Source organism: Leucopleurus acutus, assembly GCF_964270905.1.
Source record: "Leucopleurus acutus genome assembly, chromosome: 5".
NCBI classification, from domain to species: Eukaryota; Metazoa; Chordata; class Mammalia; order Artiodactyla; family Delphinidae; genus Leucopleurus; species Leucopleurus acutus.
In genome coordinates, this window is record NC_139147.1 from 129,691,251 (window position 1) to 129,718,952 (window position 27,702).

At 42.5% G+C, this 27,702-nt stretch overlaps 1 protein-coding gene across 4 annotated transcripts; it reads right to left on the minus strand.

Annotated features, from left to right (window-relative positions):
• Positions 1 to 1,045: 1,045 nt before the first annotated feature.
• Positions 1,046 to 17,508, minus strand: CDV3 (CDV3 homolog). Of its 4 annotated transcripts, none has more exons than XM_082839738.1 (5): positions 16,934 to 17,508; positions 16,130 to 16,206; positions 6,398 to 6,543; positions 4,955 to 5,114; positions 1,046 to 3,585 (listed from the first exon to the last, which is right to left on the minus strand). In XM_082839738.1, the coding sequence occupies exons 1-5, from the start codon at positions 17,171 to 17,173 to the stop codon at positions 3,582 to 3,584; spliced, it is 627 nt and encodes a 208-aa protein (XP_082695864.1). In that variant the 5' UTR covers positions 17,174 to 17,508; the 3' UTR covers positions 1,046 to 3,581. The 4 variants fall into 4 exon arrangements, with proteins under 4 accessions (XP_082695864.1, XP_082695861.1, XP_082695863.1 ...); XM_082839735.1 differs by having other exon boundaries at positions 1,046 to 3,763; XM_082839737.1 differs by having other exon boundaries at positions 1,050 to 3,305.
• Between the last annotated feature and the right edge of the window lie 10,194 nt (positions 17,509 to 27,702).

The window sequence follows — 27,702 nt, forward strand, 5'->3', positions numbered from 1 at the left end:
AACTCATACAGGGACGTCACTGGTAGTCCAGTGGTTAAGACTCCACACTTCCACTGCAGGGGGCATGGGTTCGATCCTTGGTCAGGGAACTAAGATCCTGCATGCCACGTGGCATAGCCAAAAATAAAAATAAAAATAAAAATAAAAATGGACAGAGGACCTGAAGGACCTGAGAAGACATTTTCCCACAAAAGTCATACAGATAGATGTTCAACATCACTATCACCAGGGAAATGCAAACCAAAACCACAGTTATCACCTCACACCTGTCAGAATGGCTATTATCAAAAAGACAACAAATAACAAGAGTTCTCAAGCATGTGGAGAAAGGGGAACCCTCATGCACTATTTGTGGGAATGTAAATTGGTGCAGCCACTATGGAAAACAGTATGGAGGCTCCTCAAAAAATTAAAAATAGATCTACCATACGACCCAGCAATACCACTCCTGGGTATTTATCCGAGCAAAGTAAAATCATTATTTTGAAAAGATATGTACATCCCTATGTTCAATGCAGCATTATTTACAACAGCCAATATATGGAAGCAACCTAATGAAGAAAATGTGTTACATAGATACAATGAAATAACAGCCATAAAAGAGAATGAAAATTTGCCATTAGCAACATGGATGGACCTGGAGGGTATTATGCTTAGTGAAATAGTTCAGACAAATAGTGATTTCACTTATATGTAGAATTTATAAAACAAAAACAAAGAAACAGTCATAGATACTGAGAACAACACATGCCAGAGGGGAGGGGTATGTGTGGGGATGGGTGAAATAGATGAGGAACATTAACAGGTACATACTTCCAGTTACAAAATAAATGAGTTGTAGGTATGAAAAAAATACATATACTTACATTCCAAAATGAACAGTTCAGTTAAAAAAACACTTATATTTGATTTTTGATATTTCAAAAATTTCACACTCCAACCAAAAATGACTGAAAATATACTTCCTCTAGTTTAGAAATTTAGGGACTATAATCCAGACTAAATCCTGAAATTTAAAATGGCTCTCATTTGAGAAATTCGTAAGCTTCTCAGAGGACAAGCCCTGAAATCTTTAGTTTACATAGTAGAGACTGTAGATTTCCCTACCATGGTCTAAGATAACACAATTTAATACAGCAATGAAGACAAGAATACATTTCAATGTTTATCTTTGGAAAATAATATCCATCACAGGTTCAAAGCCAGTTTCATTCCAGGTCTGGTTTTAACATTAAGAGTACTCTACAAACATTTCTCAAATGGAAAGGTCACTCGAGATGACATTATCAGACTCTTAGAGCAAAGGAGGAATGTCATCAATTCTCCATTTTCAAAGATAATCAGTTACCAGTTAAGAGTAAAAACCACCAGACTCCAAAATCTACATATTTACTTTTTATTGAATTTGTTAATGTTACAGAGTTTTTGCACTGCCAAACCATGCCTGAGAATTCAAAGAAAGAAATGGTACAATGGACAGCCTCATCCACCCATCATACAGCATATTAAAACTTGATTCATGTGCATTTTGATAATTTCACAATCTTTTAAAAAGTTATAAGGGTTGGAATTTTAAATCTCCTGCAGGTCTTCAGATTTCTATGCCATTAAGTAACATTTCCACATATTCGTCTCAGTTCATTCCTCAATAACATAACCCCCAACGAAATTTTGCTGGAAAAAAAAATGCATACTTTTTAGGGGAAATATGTGGCTCAAGGTCCAAGAGGTTATTTGTTAAAAGATTTTTGGTTCTCAAATGAAGTCTTCAGATTAACCAAGAATCCTTTGTTTCTCACTCATCCAACCTCTCCTTGGCTGGCTCAGCTACTCACCCAAGTACACCAGAACGTAGGCATCCTGCCTGCCACTTCAAATAATGCCAACATTATTGCCCAGATATGGTTCGCATCTGACAGCAGATGACTCTGTAACACTCCTAGGAGTGCGATTCCTGCACTGACACTTATCAAGACTGAACTCCTAGAGGAAAATGCTCCCACATCAGGATAGTTTTACTCACCCATTTGCTTCACTCTTGCCAGTAGCAAGTCTGCAACTCCTACATTTGGCAAAGGGATTTTATTACAGAGAAATCCAGACTCTGCATCAAGTGGTCACATGCCACTTTGAAATATTTCTATTGAACCGAAGATACAAAACTAGGAAATTACCAGACTATCTCATTAGATGGAAAGACTTTTCAGTAATCCTGGGTAGCGTCCTGATGTCCTTTTCCAGGACTAAAAATTACTGGATAGTTTAAGCTGTAATCATTAAAAACAGAAGTGCTACATCACCTGTCTTTCGCCCCTGACTCTCCAAATGAACAACGTAAAAAGACACACCAGGAGGTTGATGACAGAGCTAGGCTGAGACAATCACTGCGTCTAATACCTTAAACGTTTCGGCACAAGTGCATCTGGAATTCTTGTCAGAGATCATGCAAGATCCATGAAACTTCAGTGGGTTTTAGGTTGAGGTTCTGCTCTCACTGCTTTGAATTTATAAGGACACATCTGTGACTCCCTTGGCCTGAGCAGAAAATATACTCTTTCCACCAGTTTACTATACAACTTAGACCTGATTAGAGGAAGCTTTAGCAGCACCTGAAGTAGAGCCCCCTGCATCTACTGCCCTTTGTATCAAAGGCCATCTGGTTCTGCTCTAGGGATTGGCAAATTCACGAGACGTTTCACAATTCCACTGCATATTTCAGGTTACTTAGCCAAGCAATATGCTCTGTCAAAGAACTATTCCAAGTCTAAGCAAAAAAAAAAAAAAAAAAAAAAAGAAAGAAAGAAAAAAAAAAGCCTTAATATGGAACACAGAAAAAGTACTACCCAAATAAAAAATTACTAAAAAAATAAGATTATTCCCCCCCACACACCCCTTTTCCCACATGGTGACCCGAGTTTGGTTGAATTTAATTTGTGGTTACCTCAGAATACAACTCAAAGTTTAAATTATAAATCACAGCCCTACACAGATTATCTGAACACATCAGTTCTTTAGAGAGCGGCATGTTCCAGGAAGTCTAATACCCACTACAGAGTGTTCCTTATGAATGGGGCACAGGACAGGTTAATTAAGGTCACTTAAATCTTCATCTTTTACAGCAGATCAGAACCCAGAAGATGGCTGACTTTCTGCAGGATTTCTGATAGGAATCCAGTAGAGCTGGTTTCAAGTTTCACATCGACACTTAAAAGCTGTAACCTTCTTATCCAGAAGTTGTGATCCACATGAAGTCCACAATGAGTGCAGCAAATCTGAGGTAGTCAACCCTTACGAAGGCTCAGTATCTGAACATAAAAAGATTTTGAAATGACCACTGGCTGCAGTTTTTGATTATTTTGTATTTGCAGAGTAACTCTGAAAGAACACTGCTGAATCTAGTTGACACACTTATATAACAATGAAAATCCCCCTAAATCCAATACACATAAAGAGCAGTTGTGATACTTTAAACTTCCATAGTGCAATAGGGCCGGTCCCGTATACTGAGTGGTCTGCATCAGTTGTAGATCCAGCAGAGATCAGATGATGATGGCTGTCCGTGGTGGTTAGCTGTGGTCTAGTTACCTTAGAAGGGTTAGCAAACACCATTCCTTAATTGTACTGTGTGTGGCTGCTTTTCTGATTCTCAAGCACAGCATACTGGTTGTCTAGCTGAAGTTTAAGGGCCTGGTTTTTTGAAACCTCATCCCTACCTCTAGTTTTGTGTCTTACTACTTCAAAGCTCTTCTCCATTTCTTTATCCCTAAGGGAAAAGAAATGTAATCAGTAAATATTTCTTCTTCACTAGGTTGTTTTGAAAATATCCTTCCTTGAATTTAAAAAAAAGCCACCCCTTAGAAAAATCCTGAGGAAGGGACAGGAGGGGGAAACTGGTATATAAATCCTTACCAAAACCACTTTTAAGGCTTCAAATGAATAGAAAATATAGAATACTGTACTGAAGCTCTAGGGTCCTATTTTCTGTGGTAGCAAATCTACTGAATACTATTAACTGAAAACCTATTTTGGGACCAACTTCAAGACAACTGGAAAGTTAAAAAGCTGTCTAATGACATGGTGATTCCTTCTAAGACTCATTGTTACTCTTAGCAAATAATAGACAATACACATCTCTTTCTTTATGCATAAAGTAAGAACAACAATTTCCTCATTCAAGTAAAGTTCTACTCATTATTCAAAGAACTCTCCACACATCTACTTTATGGGAGTGGGTCAGATAAAGATGAGTGTGGTGAATCACTGCCTCTCGTGGAGGACAGAGCAGAGGAACAAGTCAAGTGGAGGCTTAAATTCAAGCCAGCTGTGCTCTCAAAGAGGCAAAAACGCTGGGATTTAATTTAAAAGCCACCCCGAAAAATTTCCATCTGATATCATTTACATTTCTTCCCATTTTATTTACTTTGTAAAAAATTCATGTCCCTAAATAAGATGTGGATGTGCCATATGTGGTCATTTAACTCCAGGTAGCATTCATTTTAAGTACCTGCTGAAATAAGATTATTTTTAATATTAGATTTATAAATGCCAACATCTTTCATCTACTCACATTAACTGGGAATATAATGAAGTATTGCTGACTTTTCTAGTTTCTATATTACACGGAACACAGAAGCAGCAATAATGTACTTAATATTTATTAAGAATTCTCACTAGATGAGACTTGTCATGGCTACAGAATGACATAAACTAGGGATAAGGGAAACTTGCAGACGAAGTTTGTCTTTGGTGCTCTTTCCCCTCGCCCCCCCCCACCCCGGGTCCTTCCCCCCTTCTCCCCCCAGTCCTGGGCATATAAGTCCCACCTTAATTCTCAGTTGCCTCTCAGCTGCAGCTTGGGCTTTACTGCAACACCCCAGGTGGGTTTTCAAATCCCAAAAACCCCACTCCCTGGCCAAAGGATAGGGCTCCAAAACACAATATTGAGAATACTTACTTCCGGCTTTCTACATGCTTGGCAGTGGACTGCAGGGATGGGAACTGTGTATCACTGTAGATTTCTGGTGGTCCTTGGGGTGCTTTCCTTGTTGTGGTCAACCTGGCCCCAGGAGGCCTATACACGCCACTAGTCATTGTCGGTTCTGGGGTTTCTGTAACTAACATTTCAAAACAGTTTAGAGAAACTATTCAAGTGCTTGGCATTTTAATAAGCTACTCCTGAATTCCTGATCATTTTAACAGTTATGGAAAAAAACAATACTTACATTAAGGGTCTCTGAACAACAGAAGGAAAGTTATCTGAGGAAATGTCCAAAAGCAAAGGCCTATTTTTCTAGGGTAAAAGTAGTCTTCCAATTTCTCTTCCATGTACAATTTTAATTATCTATGTAAATGAGTTCTATTAAGTCAACTTATTGGAAGAGGGAAAGGCATCTGCTGTTCCTGGGAGACAGGTCTCATCAGGGACTACCTTTCAAAGTATGACCACTTTTACATCATCAATGAATTTTTTATTTTCTCGTAAAACAGGAGAAAAAATTAAGCAGCCCAAAGTCTTGTACCATGACCAAGATTTTGAGGACACAGCCTTTCAGCTTTTCTTACATACCATTCACCGCCCCCCAACCTAAACATGAATTCAGTGTTTTACACACGTTTTCTAGTTATCAAAAGCTTCCTTTCAAATGAACATCTCTACATCATTCATTAGCTCAAGTGTAATGCAGCTAGAAGGAAACAGGGAAAAACTATGCATGGTAGTAATCTGTGATCTTTGGACAGTAACATTTGGGGGTGATTTGTTATTCTTTATATTATTCTGTATAAAATGGGCATACATCAGAGCATTATTTCTCAACATTTTTTCTTTATTGCCTTCCTAAAAGAGCCTTTTTAGACAACTTTCTTCTGAACAGTACTGTCCCCATGCCCCAAGCAAAAAATGTTAATACCACAGATACACTGTACATATGTTTACATACTCTGGCCCTTTGATGGGCCACAAACCACTGTAAGATCTAAGATTTCTTTACCATTCCCACTCTCCCCCGAGCCAAGAAGCACTTTTCATCCTCTTGGGAGTGATAAAATCCACCTGTCTGAGAATTCATTCTTCAGAGAGAGTAAAATGGGGAATGGAAAAAAAAAAGACACAGGTACCCAATATTCCTTAGTCAGCCGTCAAACATTGAAAAAAAATGCTTAAACATGTAAATCTGGCAAGCTATAGGGCTGCAGTAAGATTTAAGCAGCCTACAGCCTTAACTTCCAAATTTCTTTATTGAGGATATGAAAGTCTTTAGATCAGACACAAATCTCTCTCCTAGGAATGGAAAGAAGACCCTACTCACCCAGTGCAAGCATGCATTTAGTTGAAAGCTGACTGCATATAAATTATACACAAATAGACATCTTTATGAAAATGAAATATGAAGGTTACCAACTACTGGAGCAGGAGGTGCTTGTACCGGAGCTGTTTTATTCCAGGGACCTGAAGATTTTTCTACACCACCACCACCTCCTCCGCCTTCTTCCCAGTTATCACCTGGATCTTCTCTTTTTTCATTTTCATCTTCTTCCTTTTCACTATTGGAAAATAAACAAGTGAATTCAATTACAGAAACACCAGGAAAACTGTCAGTCCAAATTCTTAATTCTACCAATAATGATCTGTGATTCTGGAGAAGGTACTTATTAACCTCTTCAAGCCCAAATGCCTCACTTGCTTTTAAAAAAAAAAAAAGAGGAAGAATTAGGGGATTTTATCTATTTTATGCATTAGGACTTCATGTAAAAGGATTCATCGCTGGAAAGAGGTTGAGAAAACCTCTCTGTCTGACAGTCTCCATTTCCCTTTTTGCAAACTCCATACACTCAAGAATATCTAGAAATATTTAACGTACTGACATGCCAGGCTTTTAACAATCTGTGTTGATTATTTATAACAGCCCCTACTGAGGGAGGGAAGAGAGGTCAATCTAACCTGAAATGTAGAGAAAAGGGCAACTTGAAAGATTAAAAGTACAATTACTTGATTTTTTTCTAGGACCAAAGTGTACAAACAGGCACTTATGGTAAGCATATTTTTAGTGATCAAATGTATGGGTTTTAAAAGTTGTATAATTTCATTTGCTAATCCTTTAGTACATGTAAAAAAATACTCTCAAAATTAATTCACATTCCAACAGAGGAAAACAAGTTAGCATTCAGTATTTACATCAGTGCTTCATACTTTATTAGTGTCAGTCTCTACTGTCTAGACATAGGAAATATATAGAACTGGTCCCTATCATCAGAGATGTGTCACGCATTTAAAGAAGAGAATACAAGAACTCAGTCTTTGGCTTACTAGTGATTATAAATGCAAAATATATCCTCAGTGGTGACATACCATTCTAAGACTGACTGAACTGTTCTATTTAATGCCTATTTTTAATTTTTTTTTTTAAGATTTGATGTGGACCATTTTTAATGTCTTTACTGAATTACAATATTGCTTCTGTTTTATGTTTTCTTGGTTTTTTGGCCATAAGGCCTGTGGTATCTTAGCTGCCCGACCAGGGACTGAACCCACACCCCCTGCATTCGAAGGCGAATTCTTAACCCCTGGGCTGCCAGGCAAGTCCCTATTTTTTTATTCTTGAATCGACTTGAGTCAGAAGTCTGTGATCTCTGCAAGGTATCTTTATTTCTCCTTGTGTTGGATTACTTATTACTATTTTATGTAAGCCTGAATTTGCTAAATTATCAAGTACATATATCTTGCCTCTATACCGCTGGCTTGACAGCACAAAGATAACTGCCAAATCAAACTTCCTTTTTGCAACTCTTTGCCCTTGCAGATGATGCACCTGGCACAGACCACCAACCTTCTCCCTGGATTACTTTCCATGACAGTGGTGGTGTTTCCCAGGTCTTCAGCTTATCAATCTCTGTCATCAATCTAACTGTCCTTTCTTCTATTAAAAAAAACAGGCTGCAGGACTTCCCTGGTAGAGCAGTGGTTAAGAATCCGCCTACCAATGCAGGGGACACGGGTTCGATCCCTGGTCCAGGAAGATCCCACATGCCGCGGAGGAACTAAGCCCGTGTGCCACAACTACTGAGTCTGTGCTCTAGAGCCCGTGTGCCATAACTACTGAAGCCCACGCACTGCAACTACTGAGCCTATGTGCCTCAACTACTGAAGCCCCCATGCTCTAGGGCTCACGTGCTGCAATTACTGAGACTGCATGCTGCAACTACTGAAGCCTGTGTGCCTAGAGCCCATGCTCCTCAACGAGAAGCCAATGCAATGAGAAGCCTGTGCACCGCAACAAAGAGAAAACCCGTGCGCGGCTGTGAAGACCCAACGCCAACAAAAAGAAAAAAGAAAATGCTACATGCTGCTGCCTAAAGCTCTGTCCCTGGCCTTCCACTCTTTCAGACATTTTCTCCTTTTGATATCTGATCCATGACAATGGCCATAACAATGTATATATGACTCCTACCCTGACTGTGACCTTGGGAACATCAGGGCATATCCTGGTTTCTGCAAAATGACATCTAAGGGTGCTTTCTTTCCATGTCTATTAAAATAAGTTCTGGCTATATGACAAATTTCTTGAATAGCTAATGGTCTTCTTTAAAGACACTCAGATAATAGTACCATCACTTATTGCCCACCAACCAGAGATGATTCCAGAATTTAGAGGCTTAGGGTGGCAACAGAAAGCGAGAAAGGGAACAAACTTACCTTCAATCTGCATTTAGAGCACGATTTTACTAAAGACTATAGTTTGAGAGGAAAAAAGCGTGGGGAGTATGGCTAAGCCAGCCTTCAGTCTTCCTTTTTGCTAACACATAATAGAATCCTATGGAGCCATTTAAAATGTTAGGCCTACACTAACATGGAAGTAATAATCATGTCACATAAACCAACAACGTATCAATACTAAAAATCTATGCACCTAATATAGATAGAAAGACAACTAGAATGATTTCTTGGGTAAATGTTAAAAAGTGGGTGCTAGAATGCATGACTTTATTTTCTTCATGGAGCAAGCAGTTATGAGCAGATTTTAAAGCCAAACTGGCTGGTTCAATACACCCAGGCTCTGCCATTTACTAGCCAGGAAGACTAAGTACGGCATCTAACTTCTGTATGCCTCAGTTTTCTCGTGTAAAAAGGGGGTAACAGCCCCATTATGAAGATTAACAGACACAAAGCACTGATAACAGTGCTTGGCACATGGTAAGTGCTGTAAGCATTTGGTATTACATGCTTTTTATTTATTATTTTTTAACATCTTTATTGGAGTATAATTGCTTTACAATGGTGTTAGTTTCTGCTTTATAACAAAGTGAATCAGCTATATGTATACATATATCCCCCCTCCCTCTTGTGTCTCCCTCCCACCCTCCCTATCCCACCCCTCCAGGTGGTCACAAAGCACCGAGCTGACCTCCCTGTGCTATGCGGCTGCTCCCCACTAGCTATCTATTTTACATTTGGTAGTGTATATATGTCCATGCCACTCTCTCACTTCGTCCCAGCTTACCCTTCCCCCTCCCCGTGTTCTCAAGTCCATTCTCTACATCTGTGTCTTTATTCCTGTCTGGCCCCTAGGTTCTTCTGACCATTTTTTTTTTTTTAGATTCCATATATATGTGTTAACATATGGTATTTGTTTTTCCCTTTCTGACTTACTTCACTCTGTATGATGGTTTCTAGGTCCATCCACCTCACTACAAATAACTCAGTTTCATTCCTTTTTATGGCTGAGTAATATTCCACTGTATATATGTGCCACATCTTCTTTATCCATTCACCTGTTGATGCACACTTAGGTTGCTTCCATGTCCTGGCTACTGTAAATAGAGCTGCAATGAACATTGTGGTACATGCCTCTTTTTGAATTATGGTTTTCTCAGGGTATATGCCCAGTAGTGGGATTGCTGGGTCATACAGTAGTTCTATTTTTAATTTTTTAAGGAACCTCCATACTGTTCTCCATAGTGGCTGTATTAATTCCCACCAACAGTGCAAGAGGTTTCCCTTTTCTCCACACCCTCTCCAGCATTTTAATATTTAGGTTTTCATATAAGCACCACATATACCACCTTTATAATAAGAAAAAACATAGTTTTCATTAAAAAAAAAAAGCAACATGAAAACATGTTCTTTTAAAATGGACACTAAGCAGTATGATCTTGCTTCCTAAAGCTTTTAAGTAGAATGATCAGGTAAGAGTATGAAAGTCATAATTTATCCAGGAGTCTAACAGTGGTATCCAAATGTCAAAATTGTCCCAAAAGAAGTTTTTTTAAAAAGTTACCCACCTCTGAAGCCACACCTATGTAATTACACTAAAATGTAATTTGCTTGGTCCATGAGTAAAAGCACAGGTATAACTGACTAGCTATAATTGACCTAGCTGTAATTGACTATGTAGTTAGCAATGTCGCAGCAACCCAATCCATGCCAGACAGGGTGATCAGATCCCCACAAAGATTTAAGTGACTTCATGGCACTTTTACACTCTTATATCCCCAAACTGTGATAGCTTTCATTTGATCAGTTACATTTAGAAATGGTTAATTTCAACAATGCACTGAATTAAAATAGCTTTTCCCTTAAATTATTTTAATATTTAAACTCCAGAATTATCAGCTTGCAATAAACTGAAAACCAAAAAAATTTTAACATTGATTATCCCTAAGCAGAAGGGATTATGAATAATTCTTGAATATTTCTTTATGCTGTTATACTCTTCAAATGTTCTAAAGAACAAAAACATTGTTTTCCTAATCTGCAAAAAAATAAAGTTTGAAGAAAAACTCCAATTTAGTCTGATAGAATGCTGAGAGTCTCAAAGAAAAGAAGATTCCTTTACTGTCTAGTGTTCATCACCTTTTCACCCTCAGAGACAAGTGAAGAAATGAATTTAAAAAATCACAAATCTAAAATACCTCTAGATTACAAACTATTACTAGAAAATAAGAGTGATCTGTTTTAATTAGAGGGATTGTATATTGATAATAGGCACAAGACAACTTAGTATTTTGCTTCATAAGATTCTGAAATATCAGCTAAACTAAACATTGGAAATTGTCTAGTCAAGACACTTCACCCAACAGAGGGAAATAAGGCCCAGAGGTGCTAAAAGCCTTGCCCAAGTGCTATAGTAACAATGGCAGGATAGAAATAACTTAAATAGCCTACTACTCTTTCATATTTACATATTCCAGAAAATGTCAAACCTCCAAATGCCAAAGAACAAAAATCATGTTGCAGAGAATTATTTCCACAGAAGACAACTAGGCTAAAATTTGGCATCTGATCCAAATATAATATACAACGTCTCATCAGCTAAATTTGATGTTTTAAAAACTACAATGCTTAAAAAATAAGTAAGTAAATAAAATAAAAATAAAAACTACTATGTTACTGTAAATTCATTATCACAATCCAAAGTATACTGTCTTGAATATGCATTAGTCTGTAAGGCACTATTTTGGGGTACTGGGAATGATAATGCTACAAAAAGGAATATTTACTGAGCATCTACTATACCAGGCAGTGTTGTACCCGTTTTACAAAGTTAAAAATCGAAAGAACACTAAGGCGGGGAGAAGACCCATTGTACATATGAGGAGACTGATATTCAGATACTTAAGTACCTTCACCAGGGCTACAATGTAGCAGAGCCAAGTCAGTGGGACTCCAGAGCCCATATTCTTTCAGGTTGCCTATTACTTCATTTCACTCTCTTTATAGCTCTAAAATATGAAACAAAAATTTTCCCTATTTTGAGATTTGAGAAATTCACTTTTTTTTAGTAAGACTGATCAGGATCACACATTCTACAGCGGTGTATCTATAAAGAACAGAACATTCTTACCTCCTTATCTCAAGGGACATTACAGGAGAATTTATGTATCCTAACTCCCCCTTCCCCAAAAGCAGCTAAAACAAAATCCAGACTTGACTGCACTTTTGCCAGAATGCTGGGCAGTGCCACTGATTTGACCCTATTATCCAATCACTGTTACAACAGTAAACTGGGGGGATAGAAATGGCCTGATGAGCCATGGTTGGCAGCTTAAAATGTCACTGTATTTCATCCAAGGACTCTTTCTTGACCCATTCATGGTAGACCTAAGCGTCTCTCCTGGACTCCACGGCCCCTGCACATCACTGAAATGATCTACTAGTGTTCAGTAGAGCATGAGTTATTTTTTTACAACTCCAAGACCCAGCAGTTGATGCCCAATATCCAGGACACAGCAGTCCCACAAATATTTGCTACTACGAATCCAGCTTGGATGCTGGAATAATTTCTTCTCTTCAAAGGACAAATTAACCAGCTCTACCTAATGGGTTTAAAAGTCTAGATTTCTTAAGATTCCTAGAAAACCACTGGGACCCAAGGACTCAATTTTTTATTGAAACATGACAAATGCTCACCATTTAGTAATAAGTAGTAAATGAAATCTTTCTTCCTCAAATCCATTTTAAAGATGGGAAAGGCCTATAGGTCCTACTATCAACCAATAATCTAAGCTCAAGCGCTAGGCCCCTTCTTTTATCACCATCTCAATGGCTTCCCTCTCAGAACTTGTCTGTAAACAATGTGATCTTGAATAAGATTAACCTAGACACAAAACTTGACACATGACCTCATAATACTCTTGGTCCTTAAATCTTGAGCTAATGGGTAAATGTGAGCTAGGACGTTAATACAGTATGCTTGCTGCTGCTGAAAACTCTCCCCCTTTCAATTGCACACTCACCTTCAACAAACGTCCAGCATGCTAACTTACTACGAGGACTAGTGTCAAAAACTTTTAAGACTGTATGCAGCTAACTAAAGAGAAAGTTAAGTGTGGCAAAAATGATTTGTACATCTCCAGCAAGAGTATAAGGGTACTTATTCTACTATTCTTGCAACTTTTCTGAGGTTTGTAATTTTTCAACACAATAAGTTGGGAGAAAAAAAATTAAGACTATAGATGGAGAATTTCAAGATATTTTTAAGTCAACTTCAAAGTGTCATTTTCCCTTGTTTCATATTGAAATAGCAAGGCTGTCTCTCTCATGGATAGAAAAGGTAACAAACTAAAGGCATAACCACCCCCCTCCAATTCCACAGAAGAGAGAGATCTCATTTCTCTCCCCTTCTGAGGGCTTCTGCACAAAAGGTAAGACCAAGTCATAAAAGACAATCATTCAAGATCTCCAGCAACTCTGAGAAGGATTTTTCTTTATATGGTTATACTAATGCCTACCTGAACATGTCATGTTCTCCTATTAAGTCCATAGTGAACTGACTCACCAGAGTAGGACTTTAGTCATGATAATATTATGTGCCTCCATTACCCCTTCTCCTCAAATATTGGTATTATAAAGCAGGTGCCTCATGGTTAAATAGCAGAGAAATTCCCAAGAGTAAGACATTCGAATTTACCCACTAAACAGAGGTTGATTAACATTAACCAAGTGGATATATTATGAACATCCTGTTCAAAATCCTCACAAAAATCCTGAGTAGTCATCTCAATTTTGCAGATAACATTCACAAGTAAAGTAACTCGCCCAAGGTCACACATAAGCAGCAGGGCTAAAATGCAAGCCCAGGTCTGTCTTTCCTTAAAGTCCATGTTTTTGCCACATTATCAACTATATCCTATTTGTGTGAGTAACCTACTTCCCATTCTATTGAACCAATGTGTCTTTCCTTGTAGACTCCCACTCCTACTGAGTTTCAATGTCAAGAGCATTTAATACAAAGTTTATAAAGATATTCAGTACATGGTTGACCCTTGAACAACAGGGGTGTTAACATGCCTCATCTGCAGTTCTTCCGTATCGGCAGATTCAACCAACCGCAGGTCGTGTAATACAGCATTTACTATTGAAAAATATCTGCATATAAGTGGACCCATGCAGTACAAACCCATGTTGTTCAAGCGTCAGCTGTATAAAGTGAAAGTTTTTGTCATTATTATTAACCCTCTGATGGCTTCTCACTCTCAAGCCTTTCCTGGAAGCCCCCTGTTGATTAGATTCCCCTCTGTTGATTTATGAAGGCAACGGAGACAGACCCCAGACTCCACAGTGACTGAGAATCCACAAAAGCAGCTTCCTGAAGAAGGTATGTTTCTCAGTGTTAGCAGGTAAGAGAAAGATCTCTGGATGGCCACTGAGGGGCAATGACTAGATGCTAAATAATGAAAAAAGCAGTACAAAAAAGCTGGTCTGGGCTTCCCTGGTGGCGCAGTGGTTGAGAGTTCGCCTGCCGATGCAGGGGACATGGGTTCGTGCCCCAGTCCGGGAAGATGCCACATGCCACGGAGCGGCTGGGCCCATGAGCCATGGCCGCTGAGCCTGCGTGTCCGGAGTCTGTGCTCCACAACGGGAGAGGCCACAACAGTGAGAGGCCCGCGTACCGCAAAAAAAAAAAAAAAAAGAATCCTCCTGGCAATGCAGGGGACATGGGTTTGATCCCTGGTCCGGGAAGATCCCACATGCCACGGAGCAACCAAGCCAGTGCACCGCAACTACTGAAGCCCACGCACTCTAGGGCCCGCTTACCACAACTACTGAGCCTGTGTGCCGCAACTACTGAAGCCTGTGTGCCGCAACTACTGAAGCCTGTGTGCCTAGAGCCCATGCCCTGCAACAAAAGAAGCCACGGCAATGAGAAGCCCGCACACCACAATGAAGAGTAGCCCTCGCTCGCGGCAACTAGAGAAAGCCCGTGCGCAGCAACAAAGACCCAACACAACCAAAAAAAGAAAAAACAAAAAACATCTAACACACGAAGGAAGCCAAGAAGTGGCTGGGAATAAACCTCCAGTCTAATCACCTCTACTTCACACCACCACGGAAGGTATTTCAAATGTGGGGAAGCTGCATTTCCTAAAAGTTTCCCACTATCAATCAGGTTTCACTTTGCTTAAGCTCACACAGCGACGTGAAAGAACCTAGGACATGAATGCCTAGTTGTGGTAAGTATCCAACAAATGTCATAAAAGTTAGCCCTGGTTTTTTAATAAGTTATTTAACACCATAAATGTTACCATCTAGAGAGGTCAAAAGACAGTATTTTGTTAAGGAAAAGTATTTCCTCCACTGTGCTAGGCAGTCACGGGCATATATAAATCACAGACTTCAAACTGGAAGGCAGTGCATCGGGTTCACTTCTTTTTTTGGCTGTGCTGTGTGGCGTGCGGGACTTTAGCTCCTCGACCAGGGATGGACCCCAGGCCCCTGGTAGTGAGAGTGCTGAGTCCTAACCACTGGACTGCCAGGGAATTCCCAGGGATCACTTATTTCTTGAAACTGAGAATAAAGGGTTTTTAATCTAAACCAATGGATTTTCTACTTCATGAGACCCTCAAAAACATGACATTTATTTACATGAATCTAAAGTACATGTGACTACCATAGACTGGACTTGATAAAATACGTTAATTTCAAATTCTCTAAGTCAACCAATCCAATTTTCAGAAATTACTGTTTTCTTGAACTTTAAAAATATACTTAGAGTATGATTCCATTTCCATAAGTTTCTAGGAAAATTAATCTAGTGTTAGGTTAGTGGTCATTTGAGGGGTGAAAACAGTGACTACGAGGGGGCTTTCTCCTCTACCAGTAATGTTCAGTTTCTTGACCTCAGTGCTAATTACACAAGTTGGTTTCACTGTGTGAATACGTAAAATCTGTTATTTCCCTCTAACTATGCTTCAATTACGAATACATATATAACTTGTTTGTAAAATCTGCTATTTCCCTCTAACTATGCTTCAATTACAAATACATATATAACTTGTCTGTCACAGAGGATCTGAAAACCACCCGTTATTTTTTGAAACAAAAAGAAAAACTAACTTCGACCCACCAATATTAAAAGTAAAAATTTTGAAACCACAAAATCCATTTTAGCTGTCTCCAAAAGGCCTAACCAAGATTTGAAGCAGGCAAGCTCTCACAGGATTTTAGAGCTGGCAGCTAATTTGATCAGCATATAGAAGGGCCGCCATCAGAGGAAAAGACACAATCCATTAGAGTCCTAATAAGCATATCTAAAGCACAAGAGTACTGTGATGCTGTTTTGGGGCTAAAAACCCCCAAACATACAGTATCTATCCCTTGAGTTATCTAAGCACATCTGTAACCAGACCATACCTTATTTGCATTGCTTGAACTCTTAGGCCGCTGTAATCAACCTCTTTTTGCTCAAATTCTTTCCACTCATCTTCATCCTGTAAAACAGGTACCACTTAGTCAATTAAAGCTATTTGTAAAAACACAACTAAGACAACTATCAGACTATGAAAAAGGGATGAAGCGGCTGGAACCTAAAGTGTGGACTCGTTTTCTGGCCAAAGCCCTTGCTCAATCCCAAGGCCAACTAGGCTGGAGGACAAACGTGAGTAAACTTTACTTCCACCGCGTTCCTTCATGAGACCTGTTACTTTAAAAGCAACCAGGAAACGCCAGATGAAATCAACAGGAAGCCCACAACTAAACGTCTAGCTCAATCTTGCCATGAGACTTTTCTTTTACGGGCTTCGGGACCAAGTCGTGCCAGTTAGAGCCGCCACAAATGTGATTGTTAGAAAATTCAGCTCAGACTACTGGTCTGAAATCAGAACGCTAAATTACTCAGAGTAGACGTCATTCGATAGATGCACTTCCGACCCGGGCCGATTCCCCGGGAGGGTGCCGCCGCCAGCTTGCGTCCTCGCCCGAGCCAAGAGACGCGGGTCGGGAGCGGGGTGCCGGGGGTCCAGCGGGGAGTGCGAGGCGGCCCGCCGTGGGAAGCCCGCGTCACGTGGCAGCCTCCGCGCCCATCAGCCCGCCAGCCGGGCCCCGGCCGCCCCTCCCGGCCGTTTCCCCGGGCAGGCAAGCAGGCAGGCGGGCGGGGGCGGGCACATGGGCGCAAGCGCGCGGCCCGGGCCCCGACTCCCAGTCTCCCTGGCCCCTCACCTTTGTCACAACCTTGGTGGCGGCCCCGGGGCCCGTGGCCCCCGCGCCCGCGGTCCCGCCGTCGCCCGGCCGGGTCCCCACGCCCGCCCCACCGCCCGCCGCGCCCGCGGCTCCGCTGCTCCCGCCGGCGACGCCCGCCGAACCCGCGGCGCTCGCCGCCCGGTTGCTCCGCTCCTTCTTCTTCTTCTTGTCTCTCTTGGCGAAGAAGTTGTCCAGGCTCCGCTCCTCCATCTCAGCCATGGTCGCGGCCTCCTCGGCCCGGATGGGTGGGGTCGGCGGCGGGCGCTGCCCGCGGGGCTCCGAGCTCGGGGTCGAGGCCGGCTCGCCGCTCAAGCTCCCGGGCGCGGCGACGCCTCAGCCCCGCGGGGTCGCCGAGGCGTTTGCGGCGGGGCGAGCGGCTCCCCCCGCGTGCTGGCGAATGGTGGTACGGCCCTCCTCCGGGCTCGCGTGCCGCTGCCGTCGCCCCGCCCGCCCGGGCTGCAGCGACAGCCGTGCAGGATCCCGCCCGCTCCGCAGCCGGAGGGCAAAGGGAACGTTCGGGCCAGAGGTTCCAGCGAGAGTGCTAGGCTAGCGGCGGCGCGTGAAGGAGGAGGACGCGCGCACGCAGGCCCAGAGAGGAGGGGAAGGGGGTTGGGGAGGGAGGGAGGGGGAGGAGGGAGGGAGGAGGAGGAGGGAGGGAGGAGGAGGAGGGAGGGAGGAGGAGGAGGGAGGGAGGAGGAGGAGGGAGGGAGGAGGAGGAGGAGGAGGGCGGGCGGGCCCCCAGAAGAGAGAGGCAACACCCACGCCTGCGAACTTAGCTCCGCCCGCCAGTGTGGGAGAGTGGAGGGGAGGGCGGCGGGAGGAGACGGAGGCGGGGCTGGAAAAGGAGCCAATCAGATGCCAGAACGAAGTGCTTTGGCGACCATCCCTGTCTCGGACGGGGCGGGGCCATGGCTTGGGGGCGGGGAGAGGGTATATGCTAAATGTGACGTGCCTGATGACTCTTGCCTCCCGATTGGTCGAAGGTTTAGCCTTGGGGGCGGGCATTTAGAGGGCTGGTTGGTGACTTGGCTAAAGAGGTCCGGTCGAAGGGGCGGGTAGGTCCCGTCTGGGCGCATGCGTACGATACACGTGTGTCTGCTCGTCAGGGGCGAGCTGGGGCCTTTTAGTCGTTTGAACTTTAGCGAGACGGAAAGGCCCTGTGTTAAGCTAGCTATGTTAAAGATGGTACCATCCGCTCTGCTGGCCTCTGTAGTTTCACCCTCTCTGGTCTGCCAACTATTCATTTTCATCATAGGGGATGATTGTTATGAAAGTGAGGAGCAGTGGCCTTGAAGTTTAGTTCTCATTTACTAAAAGATCTTAGTAAGCCAGTAGGTAGTTAAAAGGAGATTGGTTTTATCTATTGGTTTTATCTGTACTCTACTAGATATTGATTTATCTACCAAGGTCAAGCTAAATCTGACCCTCAAGCTCCTGATCTGTAAAATGGAGATGTTAGCTCTTGCAAGATACTTGGGGAAAGAGTACCTCTTAGTTGCAGTGCTTAATACACATTGGATGCGATAAATGATTTTACATTTAAATAGTATCCCCTGCCCTGACGAGATGACTGTAATCTACCTTTTTTTTTATCCCTGATAAGAGGAGGGGAATGGCATACCATAGTAATGGGGACCAAATGTGCCCATGCTATACGTGGTTGTCCCATTTAAGTACCTTTTTGGCCTTGAGAATGAAATGAATCCTTGCATATGAAAAAGGGCCTCTAATGTAAGGTATTAAACTTTCCACTTCCTCCTTCTAAAGACAGAGAACTGTCACAACCACTGAGGAAATGACTCAGACTTATGTTAGTAGCCTTGTGGGGTAGATAGAGCACAGCCAGTAAATGGAGCTACTTCTTGGTCTTTTCCTTTACAGTTTTTCCGTTAAAGTTTGTCTCCCCCATGCCCCCTCCACCTACACTATTAACGTACTAAGCCTAGAATATGTCAAAGAAGCAAATCAAGGGCCTGGCCTTGGCCAACAGCAAGCTTACGTATAATTCCGCAAACATAAACTGCCCTCAACCACCTGGGATGGGTCTCTAGGTAACTTCCTTCTGTGACACCAGGTATCTTCTTGTGATGCAGGCCAAGTTCAGTATTGCCCCTCCCCCACCTTCCTTAACATCTCTGATCAAATTTCTTTTTCTTCCTTTCTCTCCCTCCCTTGCTTTCCTCCTTCCTCGTTCCCTTCCTTCCTTTTGTTCTTTCTTTCATCATCTGTGAAGGACCTATTTAGCTATATTTAAGACAATGTGCTTTGTTCCAGGCAGAGTAATTTGTCATTCCTGCCTTCAACTCCGTTATAATCTAGAAGAGAAGATCTAGATATGAATAACTGAAATTCAGTCCTCCTTTTCTTAGGTCCCCATCAATGTATCCGTGTCTTGAAAGAAGTAATGATGGGAAAAAAGCAGAGAAGGTACAGCAGTTGAGGGTTAATGCAGTAAAATTCTCTACTACATCTTTCAGTGTGATTGATGGCATGCTCCCCAAACTTGATCATATGTAGAAAACTCAGGTCAGGCCAGTAGAGAGACAAGGGTCTTTGTGGTTGTGTCATTATCTGTAGTTAATAGTCTCCCGCGTGGAGCTGGTCTCCTCCACTTTGAATCCCCTGACCTGAAACTGACAGCATATATTCCTACCAGGTTTTCCTCTTAAATCTCCCTTGCTACCCTCCTCCAGATGGGTTACACAGAGCCCTGAATCCTCATCTTCACCCCGTTCTCATCATGAAGCATCATCCAGCTCTCTCGATATTTGGACCTTCCCCATCTTTAAAGCAAAACAGACCTTCATTTGTACTCGGTAGATGGAAAGTTGAATAGTGGCGAGCACTCGGAACATTACCAGGTATTTCAGCACATCTTCTAAGTATCCTAATGCTGTCTGAATGTGGAAATTTCTCTCTGAGTCCTCTGAAGTGGTATAATCCAAAGGACATCATTTATCTCCCTCGACAAGGCCCACTGAGCTCCAATATTGCATGAGCTCAAGAGCTGGCACAGGGCAGCTGGGCCCAGCCCCATTATCCCTGGGTTCTTTTTTGCTGAGCTATTCATTCCAAGTTCCATTCTGCTACCTAGGCTGGAAATTCTACACATGCTCAGCTCAAAGGAATGCAGCTCATGCTGGCCAAAGACTTGCCAGGAAATGGGGAGTAACTTTTCATTTGTGGCTTCCTCTCTCAGATCTGTGAGCTACTGCCTGGCCTGTTCCACTGATGACCTTTTCCAATTGGGGAGCAGCTACTTTCAGGTCACTTCCTCTGGTGAAACCTCTACTGACTTCTACAGGCAGCCTGGTTCCTGACCTTTAAAGGCCCAGAGACCTTTTGTTTGGTATGGGTATTTGATGCTTTCCTGGTATTTGCATGATTTGTTGTTTAACTATTCATCCACTCATTAACTCATTCATTTATGTAAAACATTTATTTAATGAGTACCTACTGTATGCCAGGCCTGATGTTAGGAGTTAAGTATAAGTCAGATATAGGCCCTTCCCTCACAGAGCTTACTGTATGGTAAACTGGTAGCCAGAAGCACACACGTATACATACAATTATAGCACATTGAAAATGTAATAGGGGCCGGGTGGGTGCGCAGCCCTTAGAGCCTGGGTTAGAGGTCCACTCCACCAACAGCCTTGCAGTGGTCCTTGCAGCAGAGAGTGCGGTGAGAGGGGGATCACGGCTTTCTCCCTGGGACCCTCCAGGCCCTCCGGCCTCGGGGCCAGCAGGGGAGCTGGGGGGCCCGGGGACAGGGCTGTGTCCTGCGGGGCTCCAGAGTCCTCGCCACAGGCACCCATTGGCCAGGCCCAGGCCTTGAAACAGCCGAGAACCTCTCCCTCATCCCCACTTCTGTGACCTAATGGCAGCGGCTGTCTTCTGCAGGACCTGGCCCCCGTTTGGGTGGCTTGAGGAACATGAGGGCCTGTGGGGTCCTGTGCACCTTGCCCCCTCAGTGATGAAGGCTGGGCGGGTCTGGGGACCTGGCCCTGAGGGCGCCACCAGCTGAGATCTGCCTCTTCAGCCCGGCCTGGGCACTGGAGGGAGGACCCAGACTGGGTGCCGGACAAATGCTCCTGGGCAGGGTAACCGGCCTATGCAAGGACCCCCTCCCCTTAGCCAGGGCCTGGACCTTGGAGGGCGAAAGTTGAGCCTTGGAACCTTGCCCCTTTTAGGTAGAACAGAGGATAACATTTGTTTTGGTGGAGGTTTACAGGAACATGGTGACCTGACCTCAAGAACAAAGGATCTGACACCAAGAAGTTTGCAGCAACTAACCATGCCTCTGTCTTACCTTTCCTAGAAAAGGGCTTTGCTGAAAGCTTTTGGGAGTTTGGGGTTTTTAAGGCATGAGCCACCCCTCTCCTTGCGTGGCCCCACAATAAACCTTTCTCTGCTCCAAACTCTGATGTTTTGGTATTGTTTCGCCTCACTATGCATTGGACACACGGCCTTGTGTTCAGTAACAAAAACACTTGAAGGTAAGAATGGTGTTGGGCATACAGCCTATGTCACAGAGGCATTTGACCGAAGTTTGTAAAATGTCTCCACTAGTCCCCAGTTTTCCACATTAACAGGGGATTGCACAAACCATGGACTATCTAAGTGTTCCTTAACATCTTTCCTTGTTGGCTTTAGAATACATAGCCAGTCATGTGTAGCCAAAAATTTGACCTTCTTCCTCAACCTCAAGTCCCTCGTTAGCTCGTCCTTGACATTAAGGTTCTAGTTGGAGGATAAATGGTTAACAGGAGGAATGAGGTCCCAGACACCAGTGGCTACCCAGAAGAGCCTGTTTCCAGAAAGAGGTAAAGGGTTGCCATGCATGACCCTGCACCCCCCCCCACCATATATAAACCTACCACCAAGGCTTGCAAAAGGGAGTTGGACTCATTAAGCCCACCCCTAGTGGATCAGGTCTGCTGTTTGTTGAACCACACGAAATTGCAGCTATCTGTTTTTTAACCTACCAAAATAGCAGTTCCATATGGTTCAACCTAATATATCTGAGAATAAACAAAAAAATTATGTAAATGAATGAAGAGCTTGGGAACAACCAACCCACCCATTAAGGTGATGTCCTTGATGTAATCTTAGGGTGGAAGGGCTGGAATGTGATGGCAGTTGAATAATCAGCAATCTAATCAATTGTATTCTATGGAGAATGCATGAAACAAAGAGAGAATGAGGCTGGCATATAGAAAGAGGAAGGAAAAAGAAGTAGGGTAAAGCCAAGAGGCTAGAAGTTGGCACTTATTACCTACCACTGTCCAGGAAAGAGCAACATGAAATTGGAGCTCACACCGTACCCTGCTGTGAGGTGGAGATGACTCTCCAAACCCCACCCTGACTTGGATTATTACATCTGCCTCCCTTAACTCACCAACCAGCCTGCTGATGACTGATTTGGCTCCCAGGGATTGCTTATATTGGGAAAAGGGTGCTCTGGTTGAGGGAGGAGACAGCCAGTTACTGGAGGACTAACACCAACTGTTAATGAATACATGGGCATCTGGTTATATACTTCAGCCTCCTATGCGTTGGATTGTTGGGAGTCAGTCTTCTCTAGGCAGACAAACCTCAGAACACTGACTTGGCTGTGAAACAGTTTCAGCTCTGTGGTAAATTGATCAAGGTAAAACTACCCTGGGTGGCCTCTTTGGGAGCCAGTCAGATGACTCTGGCACAATGCAAAACCTTCTGACTCAATCGTTTTGATCATAGAGTGCAAGGATATAATTATGTTGGCAAGGTACCATTATCCTATCCCTGACCTTAACTCCGGTCCTAATCCTATTTCATGACCCAACAAGTAAATGTGAAATTGTCTGACATTTTCTGCTTCTGAATCAGAGCCAGCCCAGTCTTGGTTACCAAGTCAGTAGGTCAATAGTACTGTCATCCTCCTTGGACTAAAAAAGCAGGAAAAGGGTGAGGGTGTAGGGAGCCTAGAGAGAGATTCCCATACTAAAGGCAAGTCCTTTACATTCTCACAAGCACCTTGCTCTTTACTTCATGATCAAGCACCTGTTTTTTTGCAGTACACGGGCCTCTCACTGTTGTGGCCTCTCCTGTTGCGGAGCACAGGCTCCGGACGTGCAGGCCCAGCGGCCATGGCTCACAGGCCCAGCCGCTCCGTGGCATGTGGGATCCTCCTGGACTGGGGCACGAACCATGTCCCCTGCATCGGCAGGTGGACTCTCAACCACTGCGCCACCAGGAAAGCCCCAAGCACCTGTTTTCTAAAGTCAGACCTGGACTCAAATCACAGCTCTGCCTCTTCCTTGCAAGCCACTTAGCTTCTCTGCATCTCAGGTTTTTTCACCTGTAAATTAAGGATGATAAACACACCTGCCTTGTGGAGCTGTGAGGACTCAATGAGAGGATGGAATTGAAGCCCACCCAGCTCAGTGTCTGACACAGAGTCATCCCAGTTACTGTTAGTTATTATTATTAATAGTATTCTTGTTATTACTAAGGCATGTAACATGATTTATAGTTGCATAGGGGTTTTTGGTGACTGTTCCTTTATCTGTCCTCTCTGACCCTGCGGCTCATTATTGGGTCTTCATTTCCTGCTGAGTGGGTGCCAGCCCCATAGTAAACAATAACTAAACATTTGCTGACAATTAAAAAAATAATTAAAAAGACAATTTAAGAGGATGGCAGAGTAGAGGGACGTGCGCTCACTCTCTCTTGCGAGGACAATGGAATCACGACTAACTGCTGAACAATCATCGACAAGAAGACACTGGAACTCACCAGAAAGATACCCCACATCCAAAGACAAAGGAGAAGCCATAATGACATGGTAGGAGGGGCGCAATCACAATAAAATCAAATCCCATAATGGCTGGGTGGGTGACGCACAAATCGGAGAACACTTATACCACAAAAGTCCACCCATGGAGTGAAGGTTCTGAGCCCCACATCAGGCTTCCCAACCTGGGGGTCTGGCAATGGGAGGAGGAACTCCTAGAGGATCAGACTTTGAAGGCTAGCAGGATCTGATTGCAGGACTTTGACAGGATGGGGGGAAACAGACTGTACTCTTGGAGGGCACACACAGAGTAGTGTGCACATTGGGACCCAAGGGAAGGAGCAGTAACCCCACAGGAGACTGAACTAGACCTACCTGCTGGTGTTGGAGGGTCTCCTGCAGAGGTGGGGGGTGGCTATGCCTCACCATGAGGACGAGGACACTGGCAGCAGAGGTTCTGGGAAGTCCTCCTTGACGTGAGTCCTCCCGGAGTCCGCCATTAGCCCCACGAAAGAGCTAGGTAGGCTTCAGTGCTGGGTCACCTCAGGCCAAACAACCAACAGGGAGAGAACCCAGCCCCACTCATCAGCAAGCAAGCAGATTAAAGTTTTACTGAGCTCTGCCCACCAGAACAATACCCAGTCTACCCACTACCAGTCCCTCCCATCAGGAAGCTTGCAGAAGCCTCTTAGATAGCCTCATCCACCAGAGGGCAGACAGCAGAAGCAAGAGAACTACAATTCTGCAGCCTGTGGAAGGAAAACCACATTGACAGAAAGAAAGACAAAATGAAAAGGCAGAGGACTTTGTACCAGATGAAGGAATGAGATAAACCCCCCTCCCCAAAAAACTAAATAAAGTGGATATGGGCAACCTTGCAGAGAAAGAATTCAGAATAATGATAGTGAAGATGATCTAGGAACTCAGAAAAAGAATGGGGGCAAAGATTGGGAAGATTCAAGAAATGTTTAACAAAGACCTAAAAGAATTAAAGGACAAACAAACATAGATGAACAATACAATAACTGAAATGAAAAATACACTAGAAGGAGCCAATAGCAGAACAACTGAGGCAGAAGAACAGATAAGTGACATGGAAGACAGAATGGTGGAATTCACTGCCCCGGAACAGGGTAAAGAAGAAAGAATGAAAAGAAATGAAGACAGCCTAAGAGACCTCTGGGACAACATTAAATACAACAACATTCGCATTATAGGGGTCCCAGAAGGAGAAGAGAGAGAGAAAGGACCGAGAAAATATTTGAAGAGATTATAGTTGAAAACTTCCCTAACATGGGAAAGGAAATAGCCACCCAAGTCCAGGAAGCACAGAGAGTCCAAGGCAGGATAAACCCAAGGAGAAACATGCCAAGACACATAGTAATCAAATTGACAAAAATTAAAGGCAAAGAAAAATTACTGAAAGCAACAAGGGAAAAGTGACAAATAACATACAAGGGAACTCCCATAAGATTAACAGCTGATTTCTCAGCAGAAACTCTACAAGCCAGAAGAGAGTGGAATAATATATTTAAAGTGATGAAAGGGAAAAACCTACAACCAAGATTACTATACCCAGCAAGGATCTCATTCAGATTCCATGGAGAAATCAAAAGCTTTACAGACAAGCAAAAGCTAAGAGAATTCAGCACCAACAAACCAGCTCTACAACAAATGCTAATGGAACTTCTCTAAGTGGGAACACAAGAAAAGGACCTACAAAAACAAACCCATAACAATTAAGAAAATGGAATAGGAACATACATATGGATAATTACCTTAAACGTGAATGGATTAAATTGTCCAACCAAAAGACACAACCTTGCTGAATGGATACAAAAACAAGACCCATAAATATGCAGTCTACAAGAGACCCACTTCAGACCTATGGACACATACAGACTGAAACTGAGGGGATGGAAAAAGATATTCCATGCAAATGGAAATCAAAAGAAAGCTGGAGTAGCAATACTCATATTAGATAAAATAGACTTTAAAATAAAGAAAGTTACAGAGACAAGGAAGGACACTACATAATGATCAAAGGATCAATCTGAGAAGAAGATATAACAATTATAAATATATATGCACCCAACATAGGAGTACCTCAATACATAAGGCAACTGCTAACAGCTATAAAAGAGGAAATTGACAGTAACACAATAATAGTGGGGGACTTTAACACCACACTTACACCAATGGACAGATCATCCAAACAGAAAATTAATAAGGAAACAGAAGCTTTAAATGACACAATAGATCAGATAGATTTAATTGATATTTGTAGGACATTCCATCCAAAAACAGCATATTACACTTCCTTCTCAAGTGCACATGGAATATTCTCCAGGATTGATCACATCTTGGGTCACAAATCAAGCCTCAGTAAATTTAAGAATATTGAAATCATATCAAACATCTTTTCCAACCAAAACATTATGAGATTAGAAATCAATTACAGGGGAAAAAAAATAAAAAACACAAACACATGGAGGCTAAACAATACGTTACTAAATAACCAAGAGATCACTGAAGAAATCAAAGAAGAAATCAAAAAATACCTAGAGACAAATTACAATGAAAACAGGACAATCCACAACCTATGGGATGCAGCAAAAGCAGTTCTAAGAGGGAAGTTTATAGCAATACAAGCCTAGCTCAAGAAAAAAGAAAAATCTCAAATAAACAATCTAGTCTTACACCTAAAAGGAACTAGAGAAAGAAGAACAAACAAAACCCAAAGTTAGCTCAAGGAAAGAAATCATAAAGATCAGAGCAGAAATAAATGAAATAGGGGCTTCCCTGGTGGCACAGTGGTTAAGGATCTGCCTGCCAATGCAGGGGACACAGGTTCAAGCCCTGGTCCGGGAAGATCCCACACGCCACGGAGCAACTAAGCCCGTGCGCCACAACTACTGAGCCTGCGCTCTAGGGCCTGTGAGCCACAACTACTGGCCCACATGCCACAACTACTGAAGCCCTCACGCCTAGAGCCCGGCTCCACAACAAGAGAAGCCACTGCAATGCAAAGCCTGTGCACCGCAACAAAGAGTAGCCCTTGCTCGCCGCAACTAGAGAAAAGCCCACATACAGTAATGAAGACCCAACACAGCCAAAAATAAAATAAATAAATTTATAAAAACAAACAAACAAAAAGAAATAAATGAAATAGAAACAAAGAAAACAATAGCAAAAATCAATAAAATGAAAAACTGGTTCTTTGAGAAGATAAACAAAATTGATAAACCTTTAGCCAGACTCATCAAGAAAAAGAGGGAGGGGACTCAAATCAATAAAATTAGAATGAAAAAGGAGAAGTTACAACAGACACCACAGAAATACAAAGCACCCTAAGAGACTACTATAAGCGACTCCATGCCAATAAAATGGACAACCTGGAAGAAATGGACAAATTCTTAGAAAGGTATAACTTTCCAAGACAGAGCCAGGAAGAAACAGAAAATGTGAACAGACCAATCACAAGTAATGAAATTGAAACTTATTTAAAATCTTCCAACAAACAAAAGTCCAGGACAGGATGGCTTCACATGTGAATTCTATCAAACATTTAGAGAAGAGCTAACACCCATTCTTCTCAAACTCTTCCAAAAAATTGCAGAGGAATGAACACTCCCAAACTCATCCAAACTCATTCTATGAGGCCACCATGATCCTGATACCAAAATCAGACAATGATACTACAAAAAAAGAAAATTACAGACCAATATCACTGATGAATATAGATGCAAAAATCCTCAACACAATACTAGCAAACAGAATCCAACAACACATTAAACGGATCATACACCATGATCAAGTGGGATTTATCCCAGGTATGCAAGGATTCTTCAATATACGTAAGTCAATTAATGTGCTACACCATATTAACAAATTGAAGAATAAAAACCATATGATCATCTCAATAGATGCAAAAAAACTTTTGAAAAAATTCAACACACATTTATGATAAAAA

What these genes read in the sequence shown, in the direction of transcription:
- CDV3 (XM_082839735.1), bottom strand. Translation starts at nt 17,173, where the DNA reads ATGGCTGAGATGGAGGAGCGGAGCCTGGACAACTTCTTCGCCAAGAGA. An exon ending in CCACCAAGGTTGTGACAAAG is followed by an intron (nt 16,207 to 16,933) that starts GTGAGGGGCCAG and finishes CCTGTTTTACAG; the next exon opens with GATGAAGATGAGTGGAAAGA. An exon ending in AAGCATGTAGAAAGCCGGAA is followed by an intron (nt 3,764 to 4,954) that starts GTAAGTATTCTC and finishes CTTTTCCCTTAG; the next exon opens with GGATAAAGAAATGGAGAAGA.